Raw genomic sequence first — 22,359 nt, 5'->3', positions numbered from 1 at the left:
AGATGGGTGTTACCCTGCACCCTCTGTATGGAGTTTGCCACGTTCTCCCTGGGACCGTCTCAGTCCCCGCCCTCCCCAGGGGCTCGGTTTTCTCTTTCTCCCCCCCCTCAGAGAGTAGTGGGTGGGGGAATGGTGTGAGGGTGAATGGTAACAGGGAGTCCGTGGGCCAATGAGGCAACAGGGTCACTGAGCCAGCAGAGTCGATGGGCCCGAATGGACTCCTGAGTCAGATGATGAACAAGGTTCATAGAATTTCTTCCTGACCCCCAGATCAATGTTTGTGTCTGGGGAAGAATCCCTGTTTCTCCCTCCCCCCCCCCCCCCCCCCCCTCCCTCCGACCTCGGCCAGTGGATGGGCGAGGCGGGAACACAGGCACGAGGGGGGGGGATGGGAGAAGAGGGACGGGATGGGGGGGTGAAGAGACAGGTCCGGATGCCCCAGGGAAGCCCCCTCCCCGGACCCCACCCCCTCACCCCCTCACCAACAGCCGCAGCTGCTCCCGCTCCTCCCGCAGCAGCTGCTCCACCGCGTCCGAGCGAGGTTCTTCACCGCCGGGAAACGGTGGCGGATCCACTCGCCCACCGCCTCCATGTCTCCCTGACCTTGGCCCCGCCCCCTGGGCCTGGCCCCGCCCCCGATCGGCCCGGGACTTTTCCCCCGGAGCAACCAGCTGTGAGGCTCCAGCCCTGACCCCTGGGTCACCCCCCAGGACCCCGCCCCTTCGTGTCACAGTGGCAGCACCTAGGCACAGCAAGATCCCAGAGCAGGCCAGACTGCTGGGACGGGGACCACGACCCCTCCCCCACCCACCTCCCCAGTGTCGCTGGCTGATGAGGTGGGTGTTCGTGGAGCCACCGAGGAGGCAATGGGGGGGCTGGGCAGTCGGGACAGGAGAACTGGACCAGTCACCCTACTCGGAACCGACAGGGCCCGCCAGAAGTCTGGGACAAAGACAACCTTTTCTTTATTTGCCCCTGTGCCCCACAGTTTTAATTCACCTGTGATTCAGGTCCACATTCCAGATTTTATTCACAGATATTTTGGTTTGACCGTGTAGAAATTACAGCACTTTTTATACAGAGTCCCCTCATTTCAGGGCACCATAATGTTTGGGACATTTGGCTCCACAGGTGTTTGTGAGACTCGGGTATGTTTAATTGCTTCACTGATGCAGATGCAAGAGACCTGGACTTGACAACAGAATTTCATCATTGTATCTCATGATCAACCTCAGCAAAAGTCATCCTCTCAGATGCACATTCCCCAGATCCTCCATCTCTCACTCCTCTGTTCGGACCTCCCTCGAACCCATGCCCTTTGATCACTTCCCTGAGTGATGTGAACCTGCGGAAATAATTAACAGCCACGGTATCAATAATCCTGAGCCAGCAAGCCCACAGCGGCTCTGATGTTGTTGTGAACATTTTACCCAGTGTGACTTTGCCCTTTACACCGAAACCTTTGGTTCCTCCGCCAGGAGCTGAGGCAGCGAAATAAGGCATCCTTGTACTGCGCTGCTCCCTCCATATTCCCCACCCACCTACACAGCATTCCCCCTCACCACCCAGGCAGTACTCCTTCATCCCCAGGGGAGTTCTACCCCTGTGCAGTTCTCCCTCACCCTCCCGGGCAGTTCCTCCTCACCCCCAGGGCTGTTCTACCCCCCGTGCAGTTCTCCCTCACCCCGCCCCCACCCAACCCCACTGTGTGCCGTTCCTCAGAGTGTTTACCTGGGACAATAAGCCATTCGATAAAACCTTTGACAATCCAGATGCTAAATGCTTTCTACAATTCAGATTTCATTACCCACCAAATCCATTGAATTTGTTTTGGAAATGTCTGATGGATAGGCAGGTGTGTATTTGCAGGGTAGACTTACCCCAGGTAGGGGTGCAGGTGGTGTCAATGAGCGGAGTCGGTGGGTGGAGAGTCTGTATCTCGATGATGCTGCTTACAGCATTCACTCTTTCCTCTGTGCTCTCCCCGTCTCCTTCTGTTTCATCTCCCCCTCCCCTTCCCTCCCACTCTCTTTCTGCATTTTCCCTTTGTTTCCCTCTCCTTCCCCTCCCCGTTACCCTCCCCATTACCCTCCCCTTATTTCCCTCCCCCGTTTCCCTCCCCCCATTTCCCTCCTACTGTTTCCCCCCCGTTTCCCTCCCCCCACTTCCCTCCCCCCATTACCCTCTCTATTACAGCATATCAGCCCCTGCTGTTTTAAGTTCCATGGTGGCATCTTTCTGTCAGAGAGTGTGATACAGCTGGGTGTCTCTCTGCCACTTCCCCTGAGTGTGGATTGATGACATTATAGGCTTTGGCCTTCGTCCTGTTCCTCCACTGGCCCCCGCCCCTGCAACCTCACCTCGGCTTGCAGTGCCAAAAGGATTCAGCATTCCTGCTTCAGTTTCCTAGTTGTGGTGGGAGTGCCCGGACTCAGTGAAGAGATCTGTCCTCCCCACCCAATGATTACCCTGCAGGGGCATGAGAGAGGTCGGGCAAGCCAGTCTGAGGAAGTCTTCATCGGCTCATAACAAAGCGGTCTCACACTTGTGCCAACACATCAGTATTAGACATAAAGTCAATGGAGAAGGAGAGCAGGCATAGATCAGGAGACTGGAGTCAGCATTGTAACACAGTGACAGCAAGGAACGTTGTGTTTTGGGGTAGAGTGTCGCTGTATAACACCAGGGTACAGTACTGGTGGGGACGGGTCTGTCATTGTGTAACACCGGGGTACAGTACTGGTGGGGACGGGTCTGTCCCTGTGTAACACCAGGGTACAATATGGGTGGGATGTGTCTGTCATTGTGCAGGGTGTATCTGATTGGGAATCAGTGGTGAGTGGGGTGCCACAGAGGTTGGAGCTGGGCCCAGAACTGTTCACAATATACATCACCGATGTGGAGGAGGGGACAGAGGGTCGTGTATCTTATGTTTGCTGATGACACGAAATTGAGGGGAAAAGCAAATTGTGCAGAGGATACAGGTGAGGAGAAGGGTGAACCCACACAAGGTGGTGGGACCAGACAACACACCAGGTTGGGCACGGAAGAACTGTGCAGACCAATTGATGGAGGTCTTCATGGGCATCTTCAACACCTCACTGCAGCAGTCCATCATTCCACAGGGTTCAAGGCAGCCACCGTCATCCCAGTACCCAAAAGGGTGACAATAACAGGCCCCAAATGTTACCGCCTTGTGGCACTGACCTCCACCATTATGAAATGCTTCGAGCATCTTGGCGCACCTACCAGAGACACTGGACCCATTTCAATTCGCCTACAGAAGAACATGTTCCACCAACGATGTTGTAGCCTTGTCACTTCACTCCATCCTGGCCTTGTACGTCAGGCTGTTGTTCATTGATTTCAGTTTCGCGTTTAATACAATCGTTCCCCAGAGCCTGGTGGAGAAGCTGTCCTTGCTGGGACTCAACACCCTTCATCGAGGACCCCTTCCACCCATCTTTCAGCTGCTCCCATCAGGGAAGAGATACAGGAGGATCTGAGCCAGTCCTACCAGGCTGAGGAACAGCTTCTTCCCACGGGCAGTGAGAATACTGAACGACCAAAAGAACTGCTCACAATGACCACCCGAGACTTTCGTAAGTACGAAATGATATTTATTTGTTTGTGAAGATATAATACTTGTCCTGTATATGTATTGTTTGTCTGTGTGTGTGTTATGTCTGGTTATGCGTCTGCATGTTTTTGCACTGAGGACTGGAGAACGCTGTTTCATCAGGTTGTACTTGTATAGATGATAATAAGCTTGTCTTGACCTGACTTCTTGGCAAAATGTTGGTTTGCGGTGCAACAGGGCATCAAGAAGGCAATTGGAATGTTGGCTGTCATTGCTAGAAGGATCGAATTTAGGAGCAGGGAGGTCCTGCTGCAACTGTACCAAGTCCTGGTGAGGCCCAGTTTAGAGATCTGTGTGCAGTTCTGGTCTCCTTACTGGAGGAAGGATGGACTGGCTTTGGAGGTGGTGCAGAGGAGGTTCACCCAGATGAAGGGGGTTGGCCTATGAGGAGAGATTGAGTCGTCTGGGACTGTACTCACTGGAATTTAGAAGAATGAGAGGGGATCATATAGAAATGTATCAAATTATGAAAGGCATAGATAAGATGGAGGTCGGTAAGTTGTTCCCATTGGTGGGGGTGACCAGAACTAGGGGGCATGACCTCAAGATTCAGGAGAATAGTTTAGGACAGAGATGAGGAGGAACTGCTTTTCCCAGAGGGTGGGGAATCTGTGGAATTCGCTGCCCATTGAAGCAGTGGAGGCCACCTCAGTAAATAGATTTAAGACAAGGCTGGATAGAATTTTCACATAGTTGGGGAATTAAGGGATCAGGGGAGAAGGCAGGTGGGTAGAGATGAGCCCATCATCAGATCAGCCGTGATCACATTGAATGGGGCAGCAGGCTCGATGGGCCGGATGGCTGCCTCCTGTTCCTGATGTCCTTGTGTTCTGTGCATCAGGCCGTCACTGTGGGAGTAAGGCTCCCTCCAAGACAAACATACCCGCTGGCTCTTTGTTCCTCTGTAGCTGAATGTCAGGAAGTGCAGCCCTCCTCCACTTCCCCAGGAAAAAGCCACACTTCCCGGCAGGGACGCACAGCTCTGGTCTCCAGAGCCGCCAGCAGGGACAGCACAGACAGAGCCCGCACACAGAGCCCTGCTCACAGAGGCCGCTCACAGAGCCGGGGACGGGAGAAGGCCATGGGCACTCTGTTCCTCCTGGTCAGTCTCTGCTCGCTCACCTCGTCTATGGACCTGCAGCCACTTGACCCTGAAGGTCCCAACGTGTGCCGCTCTGGAAGGTAATGCTTGCACCCAGTTGTGTTGTGTGGTTTGGTGATTCCTGCTGCCTCTGTGTTGCTCTGCGCTCAATCTCTGCTGACCCCTCTGTGCCCACCACTGTTCTTCCTCTATGTCCCCCACACAGTTCCTGGTCTGCTGCCCACAGCCTTCTTTGATGCCTGGGGATTTTTGCTCCGCATTGGGGGGGTGGGAGGGGGGGGGAGAGTGGGGTTGGATTCACAACCCCAGTATCAGCTCGTCTCTGTAATGAGAAAGCAGCAAAATGACAGCTTAGTTGTTCTCATCAGTTCGTTCAGTTGTTCGGCGTGGAGACAGACCCATGATGACCAAAATGCGGACATCCATCTCATTCTCCTGTATTCCACCCCAAATAACCCCCCCCACCCCCCATCACTTCTCAGCTTGTGGCAAACCCCAGAGGATATCTGTTTAAGGTGAGGGGAGGCAAGTTCAGGGGAGACGTCAGGGGTACTGGGGGCCTGGAATGTGTTGTCAGGGATGGTGGTGGAGGCTGGAACATTAGGGGCATTTAAAAAGGCAGGCACATGGATGGAGGGTTACAGGTATGAGAGAAGGAAGGTTCAGTTTAACTAGGATAGTACAGTACCGTGGGCTGAAGGGCCTGAATCTGCAGCAATGTTCTAGTTTTGTGGTCAAATCTCACGATGAGATAAATATCCACAAACATTTTGATTACTGCTTGATCAAGTTTGATCCTCACAGTAATACATTGTAGAGTAAATAGTCAAGTGTTCCAGGTGTGAGAGAGGGAAGGGTTAGTTTGTTGTGAGTAAGTATAAAAGTATTGGTTAGCACAATATTTGGGCCGTAGAGCCTGTATTCTGCTGTAATATTCGATGTTCTCTTCTAACCTCCCACTTCTGTCCACCTGTACTCCTCCCTGTCCCCTCCCACCTCTGTCCACCTGTCTGCCTGTATTCCTCCCCCATCCTCTTCTAACCTACCTCCTCTGTCCACCTGTCCGCCTGTACTCCTCCCTGTCCCCTCCCACCTCTGTCCACCTGTCTGCCTGTATTCCCCCCATCCCCTCCTCCCTCTTCTAACCTACCTCCTCTGTCCGCCTGTACTCCTCCCTGTCCCCTCCCACCTCTGTCCACCTGTCTGCCTGTATTCCTCCCCATCCCCTCCTCCCTCTTCTAACCTACCTCCTCTGTCCACCTGTCCGCCTGTACTCCTCCCGTCCCCCTCTTCTAACCTCCCATCCCTGTCCGCCTGTACTCCTCCTCCTCCCTCTTCTAACCTCCCATCTCTGTCCGCCTGTACTCCTCCCCCTTTCTCTACTCATCCCACAACTTCTTGTTCAGACGACACTTGCCTGTTTTGCTTCTCCCTGATGAAGGGCCCAGGCCTGAAACTTCCTGTGGATGGTGCATAACCTGCTGAGTTCCTTCAGCCCGAACCTTTTCCTGTCCGTGTAAATTGTCCGCACCTCCATCCCTTCCCTGGCAGTTCATTCCATACACCCACCACCCTCTATGTGAAGAAGGTGCCCCTCAGGTGCCTCTTAAATCTTACCCCCCCCCCCACTTAATATTTGTGCTCTGGTTTTTAATTCCCCTACCCTGGGGAAAGAGATGGACTTTTACCTAATCCATGCCTCTTGTGACTTTAGAAACTTCAGTCTATCATCTCTCAGCCCTCCTTCACTCTGGGGAGAAGGGTCCCAGCCGATCCAGTCTCTCCTCTCCTTGCATCAGCTCCAATTTTAGTAACATTGCTCATTTCTACAGTAGGACAAATCTAGCTCCACACGGCCTGGGGTCCAGCTCCACACGGCCTGGGTCCAGCTCCACACGGCCTGGGTCCAGCTCCACACGGCCTGGGTCCAGCTCCACACGGCCTGGGTCCAGCTCCACACGGCCTGGGTCCAGCTCCACACGGCCTGGGTCCAGCTCCACACGGCCTGGGTCCAGCTCCACACGGCCTGGCTCCCAATCCACAACTGCACTGTGATGCCTGGACTCCTGTACAACATCTTGACCAATGAAGGCAGGTGTCCCAGACACCCCTTCTTCACTGCTAGCAGGGTGGGCACCACAACAAGTCTTAGCAGGGGGGCATTAAGGTAACCGCAGAGGGGTGGGGAGGAGGGGCAGGGGTACAATCTGACATTTGAAAACTCACTCAGTGGGGAGGGGGGTTAAGCCTACCTGCCTACTATAAACCTCCTCTGTGCATGGTCACCTTTCCCCCTCCCTCTGATGTAACAGACAAACGTGCTGCTTATATTATGTGGAGACTAGAGATGTTAGTGAAGTTAGGGGTGTGGGGGGGGGGGTCACAATACTTCATGGGGGTTGGGGGAGAAATGCCTACCTGTGTCGGCACTTTCAGGCAACCTGTATCCCCAGGTCTCTCTGTTCCACAACACTCCTGCCAATCAGTAACTCAAACTGCACCATTTCACGTGTCCAGGTTATCGAAGGCAACACAGTTAGTGTCATTTTAAATTTTACATGTAGACATACAGCCCAGTAACAGGACATTTCGGCCCACAAGCCCCTGCTGCCCAATTAACCTACAACCCCCATATGTTTTGAAGGGTGGGAGGAAACCGGAGCTCTCAGGGGAAAACCCATTCAGACACGGAGAGAACATATAAACTCCTACAGACAGTGCAGGATTCGAACCCTGGACCTGACCGCTGGCACTGTGACAGTGTTGCACTGACCCAACCGTGCCACCTTTCGCTATCACAGACCCAACAACTGGCATTTGAATCTGGCACTGTCTGTAAGGAGTTTGCATGTTCTCCCCACGTCTGCATGGGTTTCCACCGCAAATTCCGGTTTCCTCCCACCATTCAAAATGTACTAGGATTGGAGGTTCATTGGGGTATAAATTGAGCAGCACGGTTTAAATGGCCAGAATCAGCTTCTACTGTGTTGGTAAATTTTAAAATAATTAAAAACTGTTCCTGGGCTCACTTTCCCATGGAGTGAAACACGAAAGTCGACAGACACTGTGACCATAGTAAAACACACAGAGAAATGCTGGAGGAGCCCAACCGGTCTCGTAGTGTCCGTAGGAGGGAAGGAAATATTACCGACGTATCGGGCCTGAACCCTTGGTCAAGCGATAAGCAGAGAAACACTCTGGGTCAGTATTAAAAGGCTGGGGAGAAGGAGGGGTGGGGGAGGGGGGAGAGAGAGTAAAGACCAATGGGCAAAAGGTGTTCATTGAAATGGGTGAGACCAGGAGAGATTGATTAAGAGGGGGGGGGGGTGGGGGGCATGAATGATTTTTACACAGACTTCCTGGATTGTACTGTTAAGAAGAGTCTCCGACATCCCGGCCCTGGTTGTTCACACAGGAACGACCAAAACTGCAAATTTCAATTTCTCTCCACGATTTTCCATGAACAAGAGGGGCAGGTTATGGTAACACAACACCGTCTTCGTCCAATGACACGTATAACAGACCCTATTGGACAGCATGTTTCACCCACTTGTTCTTCCTCAAATATGGCTCAAAAATATTTGAGATGAGGGTGGTGATGGTGAGTCACGCCAACAGTAACACTGTCGGTCCCCGCACTGGTCATTGTCCTGTTGAGAAAATGTCTGGCTTGTGAGAGAGGAGTCTGGACACAAAGGGTTTGCAATCAAATGCCACTTTTATTAAAACAGAACAATTCATGGAAGAGCGTGGGACAATTGTCTGCATCATGGGTGATCTTGGGGTTAGGGTTTAGGTTGTCAATATGCGGGCAGTGGGATAATCATCCCCCTTGTGTTCACCAGTTTCCCCTCTCTGGGGTTCTGTGTCACTCTGAACTGCCACCTTGGGTTGGCCATGTTTTCATTACACTGTGTCCAGACTCGTCTCTCATGAGCCATCACTAGAAATCGCCTGTGCCCCTTTCAGAATGAAAAGAAAGTTCCCCCCCCCCCACCCCCGCAGAGTCACCGAGTGCCCGTGGATTTGCCTCCAGACTCCTGCAGCTGCCGTCCCAGCCTGGACAGACCACTGGCAAGGGGAGTGGGGAAGCCTTTCCCAGCCCTAGGGCCCACATGTGGAGGACATGAGGAGGTGGGGTTGGGATGGGTGGGGGAGAGCTGATTCTCCACGTCTGGGGTCAGGAGAATGGTGCAGTTTGCGGAGGTTTGAAATGACACCAGGGTACCTGGCAAATTTCTACAGTGTGCTGACTGGCTGCATCACAGTCTGGATGGAGACACCAATACCTCTGAGTGTAAAGCCCTCCAAAAGGTAGTGGACACAGTCCAGGACGTCACAGACAAACCCCTCCCCACCATCGAGAACATCAACAGGGAACGCTGCTGTCCGACAGCAGCAGTGATCATCAAGGATTCACACCACCCAGCACATGCTCTGTTCTCACTGCTGCCATCAGGAAAGAGATCTCGAGACTCACACCACCAGGTTCAGGAACAGCCGCTACTCCTCAACATCAGACTCCTCAACAACAAACTCAATCAAGGACTCATTTAAGGACTCTGACTTGTGCAATTTATTTACTTTGTTTTCTCTGTATTGTACAGTCAGTTTGTTTACATTTCTTTAATTGTTTACATGTGTACATTGTGTACAGTTTTTTGCCCCACAGCGGTAATTCAGCCGTGCCCACAGGATAAGGAATCTCAGGGCTGTATGTGATGTCATTTACATTCTCTGGCAATGAGCCTGATGGTGCTTTGTTTCTCTCCTAGAGTCTTGTCGTCATTTAGCTGTTGTCCGGGTTGGAGACAGGAAGGGAACCACTGCAGTGTTGGTCAGTATCCGGTCCAACTCCACATTGAGGGGTAGCCACTGATGGCATGTGTGGAGGGAGCACTGAACTGAGGGAGGGGTCAATGAGGGATCTCTGCACTGTGGGAAGGGCGGCGAGGCAGTTCTGCACTGTGGGAGGGGCAGTGAGGGAACTCCACACTTTGGGACGGGCGCTGAGGGAGACTGCAGACACTGGGCTGAGGCAGAGCGAGTTGGCGAACATGTGAGAGGGGAGAGAATCGGTGTAGTGGGCTGGGGTCCCTGCTCCCTATCTTGGAGTAACTGCGACCCCTCTCCCCCTCCAGCGCTGTGCGACGGGGATGCATCCTGCCGTCCTGGGGAGCAGTGTGTCCGGCCTGGAGAGTGTCGCTGTCCACACGGATACTTCGGAGCCAACTGTGTGACCCGTGAGTGCCCAGTCCCACTGCTACTGCTGACCCCTCTCCCACCCACTCCCCTCTCCCACCCACTCCCCTCTCCCACCCACTCCCCTCTCCCACCCACTCCCCTCTCCCACCCACTCCCCTCTCCCACCCACTCCCCTCTCCCACCCACTCCCCTCTCCCACCCACTCCCCTCTCCCTCACCCACTCCCCTCTCCCACGTTCTCTCCTCTCTCCCATCCCATTCCATCTCCCCATCCCCTCTCTCCTCCCCATCCCATCCTCCCACCCCTGTCCTCCCTTCCCATCACACTTGACCTCCCAACCTGTCACCCCCCTCCTGTCACCCCCACGCTGTCATCCCCACTCCTCCCATCATCCCCATCCCTCCCATCCCCCCCCCATCCCTCCCATCCCCCCCCAACCCCCCCATCATCCTCCTGGTCCCCTCCGCACCCCGCCCCCCCATGTCCCCGTTGCCTAGCCTGCTGTGGCGGTGATAGGCTCTCCACCAATGTAGGCCGCTGTTGTTGTGCCCACAGGGTGCCCGGACCAGTTTTGGGGCCATGACTGCCGAGAGGCCTGCCCGTTGCCATCCCAATGGCCAGTGCGACGCTGTGTCGGGGAGGTGCGCCTGCTACCCGGACCGCTGGGGCTGGAGGTGCAGCCAGAGGTGCCACTGTCTCCACGGAGTGTGTGAGGCTGGGGACAGGGCATTGCCAGTGTGAGCCAGGCTGGTGGGGGACCCACTGCTCCAAGCTGTGCCAGTGCCAGCTGGCCCATTCGCAGTGCGATCAGCTGACGGGGAGGTGCAACTGTTCCTCTGGCTTCTGGGGCAGGAGGTGCAACATCCCCTGCTACTGCGGCCAGTCTCCCTGCACCCAGCGTACGGGGCAGTGCCAGTGTCGGCAGGGTTGGTGGGGCACCCTCTGCGACCAGCGTTGTGTCTGCGGGCATGGCACCTGTGACCCCCACAGCGGTCTCTGTACCTGCCATCCTGGCTACCAGGGCACGAGCTGCAGTGAAGCATGCGTGGCTGGCTTCTACGGACAAGGCTGCAAGAACAGGTAGGGTTGACACTGCATGGTGAGGGGGTGCAGAGTGGGGGCCTGTGTTAACATGTGGCGCATTGTCATGTCCAAGGGAGGGGTGTGGTACCCGTCAGAGGGACAAGGCTGACTAACAGTTCAGCACACACAAGAAGGGCTGAAGGGCCTATTTCTCTGCTGGAGTGTTCTATGTAGACACATGAACACACACTCTCTCTCGTTCCCTCTCGCGCTCGCGCTCCCACTCCCACTCCCCCTCACAATACTTTCACACACTCTCTCTCAAACCTGCTCTCTGTATGATAACCCTTTCATTCCTGGAATCATTCCCTTCATTCCTGGAATCATCCTTGTGAACCCTCTCTGAACCTTCTCCAATGTCAGCACGTCCTTTCTTAAACGAGGAGCCCAAAACTGCTCACAATTCTCCACCTGAGGTCTCCCCAGGGCCTGATGCAGCCTCAACATCACTTCCCTGCTCCTATGTTCTATTCCTCATGAAATGAACGTCAGCATCGCATTCGCCATCTTCACTCCCGACTCATCCTGCAAGTTCACCTTCAGGATTCTGCATGAGGTCCCCCAGGTCCCTTTGCATTTGGGCATTTTCAACTTTCTCCCCATTTGGAAAGAGTGCTGGCCTTCACTGGGAAGAGAATGGAGTAGAAGTGTTGGATGTCATGAGACTTCTGTACATCCAGGATCACATGGTGAGCAGTTCTGGTCTCCCCGTTACAGTCAGTTGGGAGGGGAACTGAGTCTCTCTCTGGACCCAGTGGGACACAGCTGATGTGTGTGCTCTCCCTCCCCAGGTGTGGCCACTGCAAGGGAGGCCAGCTGTGCTCCCCCGTCAATGGGTCATGCCCCCTGTGCCAGGCCGGGTGGCAAGGGAGCCTCTGTGACCAGCTCTGTCCCCCCGGTTTCCACGGAGATGGCTGCGAGGAGGGGTGCCCCAAGTGTCGAGATGGAGAGTCCTGCAACGCTCAGACAGGGCTGTGTGGGTCCTGTAACCCAGGCTGGACTGGCCCAAGGTAAGTGTTCCCAGGACACCAGTCTGCACTCTCCCCTCCCCCACCCACCCCATCACCACCCTCACCGCCCCTCCCATGGCGCAGAGCCCCTCGCCGCCCCTCCCACAGCGCGGAGCCCCCTCGCTGCCCCTCGCACAGCACAGACCCCCTCACCACACTTCCTATCTCACGGTGATCCATTGTACTGTTACTGAGCCAGGTGTGATGCCCCCTGTGTGTCTGGAACCTATGGCGTCGGCTGCCGGTCATCTTGCCCACAGTGCTACCACGGAACGTGTCATCACGTGAAAGGGGACTGTACCTGCGATGTGGGATACACGGGAGACAGGTGAGTGGTCTGGCACAGACCCCCCCCCACACACACAGAGCTGGGGACACTCCCCACACAATGGGACGGTGAGTACACACCGAGGGTGCCCACTCCACACCCACTCATTCTATTTCTGCATCATTTCCCAGACCTGTACATCTCACCACTTTCATTTCCCCCAAAATAAACTTTATTCACAGAAATATTGTGAACCGAGGTTCTCAGAGCAAAGTCTTTCCACGCTCCTCACTCTTAGTTACATCTTGTTATTGTACTTTGAGATCAGAATCAGGTTTATTTTCATGAACACGTGTCACAAAATTCATTATTTGGCAGCAGCAGTTTGTGCATCCATGTTTTTAGGTTTGAGACACACAGCGCGGCCCACGAGCCCATGCTGCCCAATTACACCCCATTGACCTACAACCCCCCCCCGGTATGGTTTGAAAGGTGGGAGGAAATCAGAGCCCCTGGGGAAAACCCATGGGGTCATGGGGAGACCGTACAAACTCCTCACAGACAGCGTGGGATTTGAACCTGGGTCCTGGTCGCTAGTGCTGTATCAGGGTTACAGCGCGGGATTCAATCCCCGGTCGCTAGTGTTGTAAAGGTGTTTAGACCTGTCACCCATGTACAAAAATTGCTACAAGTTACATTTCCATAAATACTCTATTTAAAAATAAATAAATTAGTGTAAAAGAAGAGAAAAAGTGAGGCCGTGTCTGCGGTTCGTTGTCCATTCAGGAATCTGATGGCGGAGGGGAAGAAGCTGTCCTTGTGCCGCTGGGTGCTCGTCTTAAGGCTTCTGTACCTCCTTCCTGTGGTCGCAGAGTGAAGAAGCCTAGGTGGTCATGTCCTTGAGGAGAGAGGCTGCTTTTTTAAGACCCCGCCTCATGTAGATGTCCTCAATGGAATGAAGTCTGGTGCCCATGAGGGTGCAGAGTGAGTTAACAACCCTCTGTAGTCTTTTCCTGTCCTGTGTATTGGCATTTCTGTATGGAGAAATTTGAAGAGTCTTTGCTGACGTATCAAACCTTCATGAAGTACAGCCGCTGGTGAGCCTTCTTCCTGATTGCATCGACGTGGAGGCCCCAACGGCTACATTTCATTAGATGTTTGAGGAGATTTGGTACATCAACAAACACTCTTGCAAATTTCTACAAGTGCACCGGCCAAGTCCTGGAACTTGTTTGTGAGCTCTAAGTGACGAGTTATTCCACAGATGACCTGAAGAGTCAGCTCAGGAAATGTCCCCACTGGGTCCATCGAGTCCTCGTCTCTGTGCAGGGCATTCCAAGCTGACTACCGTTTGATGGACCTGTGGTACGGGTGAGCAGACTGTCGAGGGGTGAGGGAGATGGCCAGAGTGGGGCTCTTTGACACATGTATCCAGGTGCAGAGAGCAGGTCTGTGAGCAGTCTTGCTTGCAATCCCATACATAGTACAGCAAGTAACATACGGGACAGAGTTACAGCGAGACCATTGGAACAGAGGGAAGGCAGTGTAGTTTTACAGGGGTGGAGTTCATTCAGGAGTCTGATAAAAGCAGGTGCCCTTAAATTTGAAGGTGGGAGGGAAAAACTGAAAACTGGCCACTCTCCAGCCCCATTTTAGATTCAAAATTCCAAGGTGCAGGGTAAAGGAGATGAGAGAACTGGCATGTGAGGACAGACACACTGGGGTCCAGCCTTTGAACACAATCCCATTCACTCCAAGCCCTTTCCAGCCATTCCAGAAGCCTGGTCCTCAGTGGGAGGCTGGGGATCTGGCACGATCCGTCTCTCCGTGCTGAGAGAGCGACGTTGACCGTCACTGTGAGAGTGGTGTTGACCTCTCTGGTGAGAGTGGTGTTAACCATCCTAGTGTGAGCTACGTTACTGTCTCATTGAGAGCGGTGTTAAACTCCCTGGTTCTGGAGCCACCTGTCCCCCAATGTATGGGTGCAAGTGATGTACCTGGGGCCAGCATCAGATCAGTCCTGATCTTGGTGAGTAGTACAGCAGCTCTCGTGGACCCGAATGTCATCCCACCCTCCATTCTTTGTGCTATGCTGCCCATTGGTTGGCCCTCTGACGAGTCTGCTCAGCATTCCTGGAGTTGTTGTTGTTTTCCAGATGTAACACCAGCTGCCAGGCAGGGACATACGGGATGAACTGTTCGAAGGCCTGCGGGTGTCTGGGAGCCTCCTGTGACCGGGTGACCGGAAATTGCCGACTCAGTGAGTGATCATACACCCCACTGCAGGAAGGGTATTGGTCACACTCCCGTGTCCCTGCTAGCCCACCATCACAATCCTGAACCTGCTGAATGAGGCAGAGGGTCCTGAGTCCAAGAGAGGGACCTCCTTACCAAAGCAGGGCTCTGTAGGTGGGATAATCTGAGAGGACATTTTCTCCAGAAAACCTACCTGACCAAAGAGAATTGGGAGGTTGTGATAGTTGGAGATTTTAACTTTCCACATATTGACTGGGATTCCCATACTGTAAAAGGGCTGGGTGACTTGGAGTTTGCCAAATGTGTTCAGGAAAGTTCCCTAAATAAACATATAGGGGTCCTAATTAGAGTGCAACACTGGATCTCCTATTGGGGAACAAGACAGAACAGCTGACAGAAGTATTTTGAGGAAATTAGAAAAAATCTAGAATGCGTGGATTGGGATAAGTTGTTTTCAGGCAAGGACGTGCAAGGTAAGTGGAGGACCTTCAAAGGTGACATTTTGAGAGTTTGGAGACTGTATAATCCTGTCAGGATTAAAGGCAAAGTTAACAGACATAACGTACCTTGGTTTTGAAGGACATTGGGATCAGGTTCAGAAGAAGTAAGAGATGTACAATAGGTATAGGCAACTCTGAGCAAATGTGGTACTCAAGGAGTATTAAAAAATGCAAGAAAACCTCAAGAAAGAAATCAGGAAGGCTAAAAGAAGATGAGGTTGCTTCGGCAGACAATGTGAAGGAAAATCCTAAGGGTTTCTACAGGTATATTAAGAGTAAAAGGGTGAGAAGGGACAAAATTGGTCTCCTTGAAGATTAGAGTGGTTGGCTATGCATGGAGCCAGAGAAATGGAGGGGATCTTGAATATTTTATTCATTAGTATTTACTCAGGAAACAGGGACCGGGTTGTAGGAAGTACCGAAACAAGCAGTGAGGTCATGGAGCCTTCACAGATTAAAGAGGAGGAAGTGCTGCTGTTTTAAGGCATACAAGGGTGGATAAATCCCCATGGCCTGACAAGATAGTCCTTCGGACATTAAGAAGGGAGTCTAGTGTAGAAATATGCAAAATATCCTTAGCCACGGGTGAGGTGCCAGAGGATTGGAGGGTAGCTCATGTTGTCCTGTTGGTAAAAAAAGGCTCCGGAAATTATAGGCTGATGAGCCTGATGTCAGTAGTTGGTAAATTATTGGAAGGAGTTCTAAGAGATCAGATATACAATTATTTGGATAGCCAGAAACTGATTCAGGAGTCAACAAGGCTTTGTGCATGTTAGGCCGTGTTTAACCAATGTTTTTCAAAGAGCTTACCAGGAAAGTAGATAAAGGAAAGGCTGTGGATGTTATTTACATGGATAAGGACTTTGACAAGGTCCCATGGAAGGATAGTCAGGAAGGTTCAGACGCTTGGTATTCATGGTGAGTTAGTAAAGTGGATACGACAATGGCTGGATGGGAGAAGCCAGAGAGAAGTGGTGGATGATGCTTCTCAGATTGGAGCCTGTGATTAGTGGTGCCTCAGGAATCGGTGCTGGGACCATTGTTGTTTATCATCTATATCAATGATCGGGTTAATGTGGTAAATTGAATCAGGAAGTTTACAGATGACTCTAAGATTGGAGGCGTCGTGGACAGTGAGGAAGGTTTTCAAAGCTTGGAGAGGGATCTGGACCAGATGGAAAAATGGGCTGGAAAATGGCAGATGGAATTTAATGCAGACAAGTATGAGGTGTTGCATTTTAGAAGGACAAACCAAGAAAGGACGTACACGGTAAATGGTCGGGCACTGAGGAGAGGGGTAGAACAGAGGGACCTGGGAATACAGATACATAATTCCCTGAAAGTGGTGTCACATGTGGACAGGGTTGTAAAGAGAGCTTCTGGTATATTGGCCTTCATAAATCAAAGTATCGAGTACAGGAGTTGGGATGTTGTGGTAAAGTTGTATAAGACACTGGTGAGGCCAAATTTGGAGAATTGTGTACAGTTTTGGTCACCTAATGACAGGAAAGATATCAATAAGATAGAAAGAGGGCAGAGAAGATTTACTAGGATGTTGCCCAGACTTCAGGAACTGAGTTACAGGGAAAGGTTAAACAGGTTAGGACTTTATTCCCTGGAGAGTAGAAGAATGAGGGGAGATTTGATCGAGGTGTTTAAAATCATGAGGGGAACAGACAGAGTAAATGTAGGTCAGCTTTTTCCACTGAGGGTGGGTGAGATACAAAGAAAAGTTTAGGGGGAACATGAGGAGGGGCTTCTTCACACAGAGTGGTGGGGTGTGGATGAGCTGCCAGTTTAAGTGATGAATGTGGGGCCAATTTTAACATTTAAGAAGAATTTGGACAGATATATGGATGGGAGGGGTACAGAGGACTATAGGCTGGGTGCATGTCAGTGGGGCTAGGCATAAAAATGTTTCATCACAGTTTAGAGGGGCCGAAGGGGCCTGTTTCTGTGCTGTAATGTTATATGGTTCCCCATGACCTGCAGTGACTACTGTCTTAACCTTCCCTGAGGCCCCCCTTCCTCAGCGACCCCTCTAATCCTGCCCTGGGTTTAATGCCCCATCGCTTGGGGACTTGCCTCATCACTCCTGAGCTCTGAAGCGTTCTCTCCACCCCTCTGTCTCCCTGGTTAACGGTGCCGTGTCTCCCCCCTCTGCCTCCAGGTAAGGTCGGAGTGGCAGTGGCTGCTGTCCTGCTCTCACTCCTCCTCCTCTGCATTCCCTGCTGCTGGCGCTGCAGGAGTAATCTGGACAGTCCCACAAGCAGGTAGGGAAGCACTGGGATCTGGAAACTTCTGGGCTCGAGGGAGGGGATGGGGAAGCACTGGGGCCCAGAAACCTCTGGGCTCGAGGGACGGGGTGAGGAGATGGAGAGAGGATGGGGAAGTATCTGGTGTTACAGGGGATCTGGCTTCAGGCTGTGACTCACCTTGTGGGAGGTCACTTGCTGATTACACAAGAAATGGAGGAGATTCAGGAGAATGACAGTGCCAGGAGTCCATTTGTCCCACTTCAACAGTGCTGGCCCCTTTGAAATCTCTCCAACAGGCTCACCCATCCCTGCAGTTTTCCCCTCCAACTTCTATCCAGTCCCCTGTGGAACCTCCTCTTGAATTTCAGACACAGGCTCCTGCTATGGGAAGCATTCCCCCTCGGATCTTCTACCAGCTGTCCGTGTGGGGTGGTCACTTTTACACACCAGGTTCAATCCCACTTGGTTATATTGGGAGCAGCAGACTCCCACAGGGCTGGTAGCTCTCTCCAGCTGTGCTGCACCCCCTCTCCCTCCTGTTGGTTCCATGAGCCAGAGAACATCAGGATTGGGACCAGTCAGGCATGTGATGAACGGATTGTTTCTGTTTTGATGGAATGGCGGGATATTTGTCAGGAACCGTTTATTATTTAAACATTAGTTGCTGCCCATTGTTCCATGCACCCATTTGATGTGGGTTCCTGATCTGCCATAGATATCTCACAACTCGGAGCTTCACAACTTGCCTTGTCTGGTTCCAAGGCCTTCATTTTGGATTGAACTAAGCTGAAGTTTCATTTTTAGCATTAATGTAAATTTGAATTATATATTTGGATCACTGAAGAATCCAATCACGTGATCATTAATTTACTATTTACTATTATATTGTTATGTAATAAAACAGAAAAAGTTTATTACATGAAATTTGCTTTTGCCCACTGTAAGGCAGACAGATTTGCCATCAGCAAAAATTGCCCGGTGCCCCTTACACAGAGAGAGAGAAGCAAAAGAGAGTTCCCCAGAGTCACCAAGTGTCCGTGCATTCGCCTCCAGCCCTCCCACAGGTGCACTGAGTCCAGTCCAAACCATCGGCAGCCCGAGCTCCAGATCCGAACCTCCAACATGGTCAGGAGGCCTCCTGTTCCCTTGGCCCCCCTCTCACATCCCGGTTCCAATTCTTGGTACTCCTACAGCCAGACTATTATTCTGTCTAGCCCCACTGACCTGAACCCAGACCATCCACGTCACTTAAAACCCCTGCCATATGTAATTCGAGCAACTGGCAAAAAATTGAGGAAAATACATAAGAATAAAATAACAGGTAAAAAATGTAAGTTTTAAAAATGGTACGTTCTGTGAAGTAACACATCAACCTTTGGTGAACATGGGAGCAAGTATCCAGCCAGTGGATTGCTTGCAGCAGCCATTGGAATAAAGTGGTGTGAAACAGTGTCATTCAAGATGAAGAGCTGGTTGATGCTGGGGGTGGGGGGGGAAGGGGAAGAGAGACTCTCTTAAAGTGTCTCCTTATCCCTGCTTAGTAAGAGTTTCCCTGGTCAGAGGGTTTATTAGTAAACCTTGAGGTGTTAATTATCTGTAATGTTACTGTTTATTTTTCGGGCAGCTCCAGGGAGGGGGAGGAACCTGCAGATGCTGCGACGGTTAAATGTTTTCAAAGACCCTGACCTGCTGGGGCAGACCTTCCTACAATCCCTCTATCCACTGTCTGTGTTCTCTCTCTCTCTCCAATTTCCCCCATTCACCCACTGACCAGGTCATCTTGTATCCAACTGATTCCGACAGTCACCCTGGGTTTACCCTCTGAGATTCCACCCTGCTCTCTCTCCCACTCACCCTGCCATAGAATATTACAGCCAAAGAAAACAGGCCCATTCGGCTTTTCTAGTCTGTGCCAAACTATTATTCTGCCTAGTCCCACTAATCTGTGCCCAGTCCATATCCCTTCATACCCCACCCATCCATGTACCTCTCCAACTTCTTCAGCTGGTACCTCGTTCCGCACTCTCACCACTCTTTGTGTGGAAATGGTCCCCCCTAATGTTCCCCCCCTAATCCATGTCCTCTGATTCTTGTCTCACACAATGTCGTGGGAAAAGCCATCTTGCATTTACTCTGTCCAGACCAGTGGTTCCCAACCTTTTTTCCCCCACGCACATACCACTTTCAGTAATCCAGAACTAACCACAGAGCAAGTCTGCCATAAGAACTCTGTGGATGGTAAGGGATTACTAAAGGTGATGTAAGAGTGGGAAAAATGGCTGGGAACCACTGGTACCATCATCATTTTGTACATGCCTATCAACTTTCATCGAGCCAAGAGGCTTTCCTTCCCCCTGCCTCCATTCCAGACCCTCTTCCCTCCCCCTGTCCCCATCCCAGACCCCCTTCCTTCTCCCTGCCTCCATCTCAGACCCCCTTCCCTCCCCCTGCCTCCATTCCAGACCCCCTTCCCTCCCCCTGCCTCCATCCCAGACCCCCTTCCCTCCCCCTGCCTCCATCCCAGACATCCTTCCCACCCCCTGCCTTCATCCCAGACCACTTTCCCTCCCCCTGCCTCCATCCCAGACCCCCTTCCCTCCCCCTGCCTCCATCCCAGACCCCCTTCCCTCCCCCTGTCTCCATCCCAGACCCCCTTCCCTCCCCCTGCCTTCATCCCAGACCCCCTTCCTTGATTGGTTTCCTGGAAGATTAAGTAGCCCTCCTGTTGGATGTGCCCAGGGCAGTGGATGACACCGCTCCGATGGTGAAGATGAAGCACCGCGTGCAGGGAGTTCTGGCAAGTCTGGGCTCTGCTCTTCCCTGTTTGTCCTTCGGGGACCAAAAGATGCCAAAGATCACAGGTGAGAGCAAAACCTGGGCCACTGATTGGACGGACAGGGCAGCAGTGAAATATCTGGGGAGGGGTGTTGTGAGAGAAGAGGCGGGGTGAGGGCTGTGTGGAGCGGGGTGGGGAAGGGCCAGAGTGTGCCAGGGTGGACACTTAACCCCCATGTCTGCCCCCAGTTCTCCACCATGATGCCGAGCTGAGCTTTAACTGCAGCTTCATTGACTCCCCGTCGGCTGGAGGGGACTCTGTTTCCTGTTCCTCGGATGGCGAGAGCCCCCTCGACAGCACCCTCCCCCTGGGTGGCACCCTCCCCCAGCAAGGTGAGCCTCAGAGTGTCCCCACCACCTCCTGACACCCTCTCTCCCTGGTTCAGGGAGTGGAGGGGAGGGGAGGAAGTTCATGGTGAGAGGGGGGTGGCAGAAGGGAGGGGGTATTTGGGGTATGGACGGAGAGAGGGGTTTGGTGTGAATGGGGGAGGCAGTTGTGGCATGAGTTGTAGGGGGTTCTGGGTGCGTGAGGGAGAGTTAAGGGGATTGGGGTGAGAGTGCAGGGGAGGGGGAGAGTGGGAATGAGTGCTGGGAGTGAGGGGGCGGTGGGAAAGGGGGCTCTGGTATGTGGGAAGGGGGATTAATGGAGGAAGATTCAGGATGAGAGGGTGAGGTGGAGGTAATGGTTGGGTCGGGGTTGGAGGGGGATTCAGGATGGAGGGGGTTTGGTGAGAGAGGAAGGTGGAGGGTTGGGATTGGAGGGGGGTTTAGGATGGAGGAGGGTTTAGGATGCAGTGGGTTTGGGGAGAGGGTCTGGGTGAAGGGGTGTGGGGATAAGGTGGGGAGGGTGGGTCTGGAATTGGGGGAAACCATGACCGACATTGACCCTCTCTCTTTCTCCCCCCCCCCCCCCCCCCCTTCCCCAGTCCCTGCAGAGCCCTGGGAGGCGGCGAGCGAGGAGCGCCTGCAGCCGGCTGACATCCCCCGCACCTCCAGCATGGCCAAGGCCAAGCGGCCGTCCGTCTCCTTCGCCGAGGGCACCCGGTTCGGGCCGCAGCCCCGCCGATCCCCGGGCTCCGAGCCCCGACCACCCCCACTCGCCCTGCCCCACTGGAAGAGGAAACCGCTGCCCCCGTCGCCCGAGCTGCCGGCCTCGGCCTCCCCGCTGGTCCCCGGGAAGTCGCTAGCGGGCCGGGCGCAGCCGGCCGGGGGGCGAGGGATGGGCAGGTGGTCCAGGATGCGGGACGTGCCGGTGGAAGGGGTCCAGGCCGTGCTCAGGCGGTTCGGCAGCTTCCAGAGGCAGAGGGGGAGCGGGGAGCGGAGCCCCGGTGCGCCAGCCAGGAAAGGCCAGAGCCCCGGACCGGTCCCCGGCGGGGAGCCGCCAGGCTCCGGCACGTTAGGCAGAAAGCCCCTCATCCCCGCCACGCCCGTCCTGCGCCAGTTGGTGGCCGGCGTCGCCGCGCAGAGCGGGGCCGGACTGGCTGTGGTGCCCGCCGGAGGCTCTCTCCCCCCGGACACTCCCCCAGACTCGCGCGGCTGTCCCGGGGACCCAGGCCACGACCCCGGCCCGGGGTAGGACTCCATCCCCCACTCCCAGACAGCGAGGAGGGGGCAGGACCCTACGGGCTCGCCCACCGCGGCCCAGCACTGGCTCCGCAGGACGGGCTAGCACCGCCAGGAGGAATCGAAGGGCCGGCTGCAGTGGGGAGGGGAATTTAAATTAGTGACAGGCTGGGGCTCTGTGAACTCCCTCACCGCCCCTCCCACGGCGCGGGGCTCCCTCACCGCCCCTCCCACGGCGCGGGGCTCCCTCACCGCCCCTCCCACGGCGCGGGGCTCCCTCACCGCCCCTCCCACGGCGCGGGGCTCCCTCACCGCCCCTCCCACGGCGCGGGGCTCCCTCACCGCCCCTCCCACGGCGCGGGGCTCCCTCACCGCCCCTCCCACGGCGCGGGGCTCCCTCACCGCCCCTCCCACGGCGCGGGGCTCCCTCACCGCCCCTCCCACGGCGCGGGGCTCCCTCACCGCCCCTCCCACGGCGCGGGGCTCCCTCACCGCCCCTCCCACGGCGCGGGGCTCCCTCACCGCCCCTCCCACGGCGCGGGGCTCCCTCACCGCCCCTCCCACGGCGCGGGGCTCCCTCACCGCGTGCAGCAGTTCAGGGGAAAGGCTTTGGATCATCGCCTGGACTTCTCCATTGG

At 54.0% G+C, this 22,359-nt stretch overlaps 1 protein-coding gene across 1 annotated transcript; it reads left to right on the top strand.

Moving 5' to 3' along the window:
• Positions 1-475: 475 nt before the first annotated feature.
• Positions 476-21,823, top strand: LOC138749635 (scavenger receptor class F member 1-like). Its single transcript, XM_069911297.1, is given in 13 exon segments — positions 476-836; positions 9,518-9,579; positions 9,884-9,985; positions 10,504-10,547; positions 10,549-10,665; positions 10,667-11,028; positions 11,823-12,041; positions 12,241-12,369; positions 14,466-14,569; positions 17,236-17,338; positions 20,063-20,184; positions 20,348-20,491; positions 21,085-21,823. Coding segments are annotated over 13 exon segments (2,163 nt in total). The 5' UTR covers positions 476-831; the 3' UTR covers positions 21,735-21,823.
• Positions 21,824-22,359: the final 536 nt, after the last annotated feature.

This window comes from Narcine bancroftii, chromosome 14 (assembly GCF_036971445.1).
Source record: "Narcine bancroftii isolate sNarBan1 chromosome 14, sNarBan1.hap1, whole genome shotgun sequence".
Taxonomy (NCBI): domain Eukaryota; kingdom Metazoa; phylum Chordata; class Chondrichthyes; order Torpediniformes; family Narcinidae; genus Narcine; species Narcine bancroftii.
Note: the sequence above shows the minus strand (reverse complement) of the source record. Positions and strands in the feature narration are given on the sequence as shown.